General features: G+C 44.4%; 3 protein-coding genes across 3 annotated transcripts; 1 reads left to right on the plus strand and 2 right to left on the minus strand.

Moving 5' to 3' along the window:
* Positions 1 to 296: 296 nt before the first annotated feature.
* On the plus strand, positions 297 to 1,612 carry LOC120422171 (zinc finger protein 420-like). Its single transcript, XM_039585548.2, has 3 exons — positions 297 to 456; positions 517 to 1,192; positions 1,256 to 1,612. The coding sequence occupies exons 1-3, from the start codon at positions 351 to 353 to the stop codon at positions 1,473 to 1,475; spliced, it is 1,002 nt and encodes a 333-aa protein (XP_039441482.1). The 5' UTR covers positions 297 to 350; the 3' UTR covers positions 1,476 to 1,612.
* Positions 1,613 to 4,118: 2,506 nt separating this feature from the next.
* On the minus strand, positions 4,119 to 6,002 carry LOC120422177 (zinc finger protein 120-like). Its single transcript, XM_039585552.2, has 4 exons — positions 5,836 to 6,002; positions 5,115 to 5,775; positions 5,014 to 5,058; positions 4,119 to 4,951 (listed from the first exon to the last, which is right to left on the minus strand). The coding sequence occupies exons 1-4, from the start codon at positions 5,924 to 5,926 to the stop codon at positions 4,222 to 4,224; spliced, it is 1,527 nt and encodes a 508-aa protein (XP_039441486.1). The 5' UTR covers positions 5,927 to 6,002; the 3' UTR covers positions 4,119 to 4,221.
* Positions 6,003 to 6,619: 617 nt separating this feature from the next.
* On the minus strand, positions 6,620 to 6,991 carry LOC128092958 (protein krueppel-like). Its single transcript, XM_052708198.1, has 2 exons — positions 6,969 to 6,991; positions 6,620 to 6,913 (listed from the first exon to the last, which is right to left on the minus strand). Exons 1-2 carry the CDS (start codon positions 6,980 to 6,982, stop codon positions 6,706 to 6,708), a joined length of 222 nt encoding a protein of 73 aa, XP_052564158.1. The 5' UTR covers positions 6,983 to 6,991; the 3' UTR covers positions 6,620 to 6,705.
* Positions 6,992 to 7,369: the final 378 nt, after the last annotated feature.

The following is a 7,369-nucleotide window of genomic DNA, read 5'->3' on the forward strand; positions in this document are numbered from 1 at the left end:
TGTTGATTGGGCGAGGGGTCCAAAAATGGTTCTCAGAATCAGTAATCGATAGTTTGTTTGACAAATTTGTAACATTTTTTAACGGTGTATTCCTTGAAAAGGTTTTTCTTCGAGTAGAAATCTAGATTAAATTTTCAAAACAACCTATCCCTCATGGGTTTCCTATGCAGATAGGACCTTTTGAAAATTTAATCGAGAAATCTAGATTAAATTTTCAAAACAACCTATCCCTCATGGGTTTTCTATGCAGATAGGACCTTTTGAAAATTTAATCGAGAAATATTTAAATAATTATTTTTGCCAAAATAGACAAGTTTTCTTTTAAATAACAAATCTCAGCAAACAGAAAAATGGGTTTTAAAACAAAGAGACAACTTTCTGCACTGCGACGTCAAAAGGCCATGGCTCTCACAAGGGGCAAAACTCTACCAACAAGTCTTCCGGTTCCGGTCAACGGTTCGTTTTCCCTTTACTTTAATCCGGAACATCAAAACTCACATCCCAATTGCTTTTTAGAACCCACCGATCAGATTCCCGACCCGACCGAAAAGCCAATCAAAGGGAAGAAATCGTTGACCCGGAAGGTGGCTCCGAATTTGGAGAAGAAGTGCCCCCTGTGCGGTCTGCATAACCCACTGGAACAGTACGATCAGTACTTTGTTTGCCGTCCGTGCCAGAACATGTTCGTCGTGTTCACCGGTTCCACGAAGGTGACGGAGGCCTTACTGAAGCCAGCTGATTCTCAAGGAGATGAACACGTGGCTCTCCCGGAAGTTCCCCAGGAGATAGACATGGAGGAGGAAGCGGTGCACGAGTATGGACCAGTGGAGTCACCAAAGGACGAATCAAACGGAAACATTGTTGAGAAGCTGGAAATTGTTACACATTCGTGCAAAAATTGCGCGAGGGTCTTTGACACAAAGCCAGCAATGCTGCACCATTTCAATCTCTGCAAGAATCAACCGGTAGCGGAACGAAAATGGCACACGTGTTCGATCTGCCAGGCGAATTTCAGCCGGCCCTTACAGCTGCGAGATCATCTCAACAAGCACAAAGGCATCAAGCCGTACAAGTGTCGAAAGGCAAACTGCGACGCCCATTTCTACGGGGCTCGTGCCAGAATCACCCACGAGCACAACTGCGGCTCCGTCCCGCTTGAGTGCCAAGTCTGCGGCAAGGTGTTCAAGACAAAGTATGCATTTCTTCTCCAAATTATCCTGATTGCAAAAAATCTAAACATTACAACTTCTTCCAGGTCACGGTTGACCCGCCATCAAACGGTTCACTCGGAGGAGCGTAACTTCCCGTGCAGTGTTTGTACGAAGCGCTTCAAGAGCAGCTACGCTGCGAGCGTTCACATGCGCATTCATACGCAGGAGAAGCCGTTTTGCTGTCCGGTTTGTGCGCAAGGATTTGCGTACAAGTGTCTGGTCAAGCCGCACCTCGAGAAGTGTCACGCGTCGAAGGCGGATTAAGTTTGGCGGATTTTTGAATGGAAATCGGTCATAACTAGTTGGTTTTGAAGAACATAATACCTATTATTGGTTTATTGTTGCTGTTAATAATTAATAAAATTTGTTTCGTCTCGTTAATTAAATTAAATGGATTTTACATTTTGTTATCGGCGTTACAATTCGTCATGCTCGTGCTATCTTGTTGCACGTGCATTTTGCGCCAAACTAAGTTAAGAACGCCATTTTGGGCAGCTCTCAATGCGTCACCTCTTGACGTTAACCATTTCCATTTCCCCTAGCAACTGTTTGCCCGTAGAGGGCGCAGTAATTATCCGTTTCTTACCCATTCTTGGATGTAGGATTTTCATAAAATTTGGAATGACTTTACCGAAAACATTACCATACCTATAGGTATGGTAACAGAGAGTGAAATCGACGACTCCAACACTAGGAAACAAAACTCAGTAAATAACAGTTATTGATTCAAATTGATCTGATGAACTTAAGTCGCTTCTTCATTTCTGTAAAGAAACTTTTTTTCAATTTAATGTACAGATCAAACAAAATTAAAATCTATAAAAAGAATTTGCTTCGCGACCTGAGCACTGGCCCACCACACACCCCCACACCAAAAAGCTCAACGCTTAACTAAAAGGGGAGCTTTCTGATGTGGACTCCTTACTAAAAAGAGTCCTAACAAATTTTGAAGGCCCATTTTTCACTTAAATTTGCACAGATCAATACGAAATTTTTAAAATTTTGATTGCAAGCAAAATTGGAAGATTTTCTTTTTTGAAAAATCTAAATGAAATCGTTTACAGTCTGATAACGGGTTTTACACCGTACAGAAAATTTAACTTTTAATTTTGATAATCAACTAAATTTTGACTTAAATTTTCGTTTATAGTCTGATATGGGTTTCACACCATACAGAAAGAGCTCAAAATTGGTTGTTTTTGAAAGCATAAAAGAAAATGTACCAAGTTGGCTTTAGCTTTTTCAAATATTTTTCAAAGATCGTATAAAAATGCACAAATTTAAGTGAAAAATCAACCAAATATCCAAACAAACTGTACTCAGGTCGCTTCTACAAACTAAATGGTCACTACAAAATTTTGAAGTTGGTCCAAAATAAAATTAAAGAGAAGAAAATTAAACTAAAAGAAACTAAAAACAAACAAAAACACAACTAAAATACAAACGAAAATAAAAGAAAAATATCTAGAAATCATTGAAAATTTTGAATATCGCAGTCTCAAGGTCCAGGGTAAACTGTTCCTGGGACTGAGACAATCGTAACACCAAAAATATTTACAATCTACATTAACTTTGAAATTTGGTTCTGCTTGCAATTCCGTATTGGGAACTGCCGCAGTTGGTTCCAAATCAATAATTACACTGTTAATTTGGTCATCCGATAGTGAACCCGACGGAGTCGGATCCACCACAGATTCGTCCGAAAGGTTTGAATTGAAATAATTGCACATTGAATTTGGAACTGCAAGTGGATCCGTTTCCAGACCCACCGCAGATTGGTCGAAAAAGTTGCTCAAATCACCCGACGATGATTCCGGAACCGGGATCGCATCGTAGGCTAATTCCGCCAGCGATCGCGGTCCCGGAAACACCACACATGGTTCAAAAATACGAATTCTGATACCTGCTAGTGGTTCCGGGACCGAAATCGCCGCGAAAGCTAGTTCCGTAAGCGATCTCGGCCCCGGAAGCACCGAATTCCGGCGAATTTCGTTTATCATTCCGAACCATTCTTGAACGGTGGCCTCAGTGGCCACTTGGAGGTAATTATTATTTATATTTGCCATTTCTACATCCGGCACTTGGTCCGGAGTGAAATTCGAGTCCATTTGGGCCTGAAAAAAAGAACGAAAAATGAATCGAAAAAATTTGAGCAGCATACCTCCGTTCATGATGATTAGTTGGACTCAATTGCCGGTTGCTGGGTAGCCACCCCTATTTATAACTTTTCGCGTTGTTTATTGCTACGGTTGCTACGTTGTCGGGTTGCTACGGTTGCTACGCGCATGCGCACGACTGGTTTGTTTGGCGTTCGGCTCGGCTCGCGCAAGCGAAGTTTGGCCGGAGGGCGGAGCTTCGGTCGCGGTAGGCGTTGCGAAGCGCGACTTGTTTGGTTGACAGGCAGTGCAAAATTTATCGTGTTTGAAAAGTGAAAATTTGGTTCGTTTTTTTGGGGTTTTTTCTTTCTTAAATTTTCAAAGGATAATTTAGATGTTCAGTGATTATTGTTCTTTCATCCCAACTCTAGATCTGAATTTGAAGAAGCTTCATCCCAGAAAAAAAGCGTAAAAGAATCTATTCAACAAGTAAATAATATCGTTGGAACTTCCGGTGGTTGCAGAGAAAATCGAGGAACAATGTTAATTTTTGAAATGTTTGACGAATGGTTCGGAATTACCTCATAAATACAAGAAAAAATAAAAAGAAATGCTTTGTTAGTGCATTTGCTTTGATTTGCAGAAAGAAGAACCGATTTTTTTTTATCTATATATATCTCAAAACTGGTGATTTTGGTTCCAGCGACCGGCATCGACACGCCGGCTTCCCCTTGCGCTTCGGTCCGCTGACGCACTCACTGGTTATGATGATGGCCATTTTGACAGTATTGGCAATAACCTGAAAGAACTGTTTGAAACAAAGTTCAAATTTGCATCTTTTTTTATTGAATAAATTAAATCAAACTCATATTTTCTAAGTCACTGGACTAACTTTACTGCTTTAAACCTTGAAACTATTCCCACCCATCGCCCTTCTCCGCCGCCTCTTCACCTTCCTCACAAGCTGCTTCCGCTTCCACTTCCTGTTCCGTTCGCCCCACTCCGTGCTCCCTCAACTGGTGCGGCCGCACGGCGTGCCCGTAGCGGAACCGTTTCCCACAGATGTTGCACCCGTAGGGCATTTCGTTCGTATGCAGTCGCATGTGAACCCGCAACGAGTCGGGATTTTTGTACCACTTGTCGCACAGCTTGCAGGCCAGCGTGTTCTCCGTCGAGTGGGAGTAGCTCAAGTGGCGCGTGATGGCTTCCCGAGTTTTGAACTGCTTGCCGCACACCTGGCAGGGAAACTTAGCTTCGCCGCCGTGAACTTGAGTCATGTGCCGGGTCATGTGGCTGGTTGTGGCAAAGTTGAGCCCACACTGGGGACAGAGATGCTGGCCCGGTTCGGTTCCGCAGCCGTACTCGTGTACGCGCTGCACTGCCGCGGTGAAGAACATCTTGCCGCAGCCCTTCCGGCAGGTTATCGACTTGGTGCCGAGATGTTTGTCCATGTGGCTCTTAAGCAGACCTTTCGCCTTGAAGTAGAGCCGGCAGACGGTGCAGCAGTGGGGTGACTCGAGGGGGACGGAATTTTTGCAGCTTCCGTCCGGAGCATTTTCGGAACGGCGCACGTGCACGCCGTGACCAATTTTGGAGTCGAACCGGCGGCCACACTTGGTGCACTCGAACACCGGGAGGGGAGTGCTGGAATGGAAGTCCAAATGGTTATGTTACAGAATAGATTGAGCTTTATACGGAATACTTACAGACCAGTTGGTAGCTCTTTTTCAGATTTAGCCACTGTGATTGCACTGGAAACGAAGTAATATCATACAAAAGGTTCAAAAGATTTAAAATACGAACAAACCTTTCTTCCGGATGGCTCTCAATCGAGATTTCTAGCTTTTCAGTAACTTTGTTGTACTCTTCTTGATCCGTTTGAGATTCCGCTGCCTCGTCAAGATCATCATCGTCGTCAGCAGTAGCATCTTCTTCGTCCTTAACATCCAATTCGTCATCATTGAACGAACTCTCGTCCGAATCCTCCCTCACCTCCTCCTCCTTACAAAAGTAATCCAAATTATTCTGCACAACTCCCAAAGCATGCTCCATCGCCTCCAAAGTCCTCTCAGAAAACCACTCATCCTGGCCACCTTCACCCCGACAAGCTCCGCAATCCCTCGCCTTCAGACAGCCATCCCGAAAAGTGGCCACAATCTCCACCAACTGCCAGCAGGTCCTGCAAACGCTAAACGGCCTCGGATCCAGCTGAATCCCCAACGTCTGTCTCACCTTTTCCAGACCATCACCCAGGTTCGTCCCTCTGCCAACCGAAAACTGGATAACCACCGACGGAGGACACTTCCGTAGGCAGAGCTCGCAAACCGATAGGCGATTCGCCGTTCCGACGGACTTTTTCGAATGCCTTTTGGGACTGGGATCGACGGCAGGCTGTGGCAACTCAATCGGTTCCTCCTTAATGGCCACAAACTCCAGGAGCGAAGCGGAACCGGTTTCGGTTCGGGCAACTGCGGGGAAATCGACGTTACATAGAAAAGATATTCAATAAAAATGAACCTAGAACTTACCCCGCCCATGGGCGGATTCCTCCAGGGAGATTTTTACTTTCTTTGCAGAGCTGGACGACGCCGAAGCATGATTTCTCTTTTTCGAAGCCATTGCATTTGTGGGGTAATTTTGAAAAAGTTTGTATCTGATTTCCGCTCTCCGTTGTGATTGTTTTGGTTCTGAATTTGTGCACGCTTAAAGTAAACTGCTAATCTGTCATACTTGTTAATGGTACGTTCGTTTGATGGCTAGTTCCACACTGAGTGCCGCACTCAGAGCTGTCAAAGTGTTTGTTTGAAGAAACTCGCGCTAGTTCCGCACGAGTTTCGCCGCCATCTTGGAACTGAAACTCTAGTGCCGCACTCGATATTTTTTCAGTTTCATGCGAGTTCCACGCGCACTGACAAATGACGTTCGATTGAACCAAAACTGGCACTGACGAGTGCGGCACTCAGTGCCGCTCCGGCTCTTCAAACGAACGTACCATAAGTTTACGATGGAGCGATTACGGACTTGATCGGACAGTTGTTCGACCCCTCGTGAGGTAAACATTGAGAGCACGGTTAAAATCAATTGTCAGATTTGGGTGAATTTCACTCAGAATTCCACGAAAACTGAGTGATATTCACCCAGATCTGAGTGAAATTCACTCAAATCTGACAGATGACCCCTTTATTTATTTCTGAGTAGGTTCGGTTTTGACGAAAACTGAGTTATTTAGAACGTGCTTTTTTGGGTGAGTCAGTTAACTCAACTGACAGGAGTTAGCAATTTCTTAGCAATGTTTAAAAATATCGTGCAAAATTATGTTTGTTGCCGAAATTCGCCAGGCAATTCAGTTTATTTTAACACATAATTAACAAGTAGGTATCAATCAACCAAATGATCCTCTAGTGACACCTCTTGATGTGCGGCTTAACCAAGCACTTGTACGCAAATCCCTGGCCGCAGATGTGGCAAGCGTGGGGCTTTTCCTGCGTGTGAATGCGCATATGCACGCGCAGCGCTGCCATCGATTTCAGCGACTTTTCGCACACACTGCAGGGGAAATAAACACGATCTTCGGCGTGGATCAAGCGGTGTTTTTTGAGTGTTATTCTGGAATGAAAAACAACATTAATTTAGTGATTTCAAACGGGCGATTAAAGCTAACTTTGATTTGAACATGTTGTATTTCGTGAGAGCTAAATTTATTTGATTCTTGCTTGTTCGAGTGTCAGAAGTAGAATGATCGCTTAATTGATTGATGGTTGCTTCGATTGCTTGAATGGGTTGCTTCGTTAGTCCAGGGTGTGCAACATCTCCCCCTTAAGACCAGCACAGGGTGCGACTTGGTATGATCCAGATCGCTCGCCATCTTCAAGCGGTGAGATATTGGGAACAGTACCAGCGGAGATGTTCTTCGTGCCATGCCGTGGATTCGGACGGGCTGGAAGCTGCATCGGTCGGACCTAGACCTGTTTTCATGTTTGCCTCCCCTTGCGATTTGACTGCAAGAGAACGCTGCTGCTTGACGCGGTTGACCTTTCCAGTGACGCTGCTGCATACTGCTGA

This window comes from Culex pipiens, chromosome 2, assembly GCF_016801865.2.
Source record: "Culex pipiens pallens isolate TS chromosome 2, TS_CPP_V2, whole genome shotgun sequence".
Lineage (NCBI taxonomy): Eukaryota > Metazoa > Arthropoda > Insecta > Diptera > Culicidae > Culex > Culex pipiens.

Bases quoted from the DNA above. Each gene is read 5' to 3' on its own strand.
- LOC120422177 (XM_039585552.2), bottom strand. From the start codon at position 5,926: ATGGCTTCGAAAAAGAGAAATCATGCTTCGGCGTCGTCCAGCTCTGCA. The intron at 5,776-5,835 runs GTAAGTTCTAGG...ATTTCCCCGCAG, and splicing joins GGAATCCGCCCATGGGCGGG to TTGCCCGAACCGAAACCGGT. The intron at 4,952-5,013 runs GTAAGTATTCCG...CTTCCATTCCAG, and splicing joins AAAGAGCTACCAACTGGTCT to CACTCCCCTCCCGGTGTTCG.
- LOC120422171 (XM_039585548.2), top strand. From the start codon at position 351: ATGGGTTTTAAAACAAAGAGACAACTTTCTGCACTGCGACGTCAAAAG. The intron at 457-516 runs GTTCGTTTTCCC...ATTGCTTTTTAG, and splicing joins TCTTCCGGTTCCGGTCAACG to AACCCACCGATCAGATTCCC. The intron at 1,193-1,255 runs GTATGCATTTCT...AACTTCTTCCAG, and splicing joins GGCAAGGTGTTCAAGACAAA to GTCACGGTTGACCCGCCATC.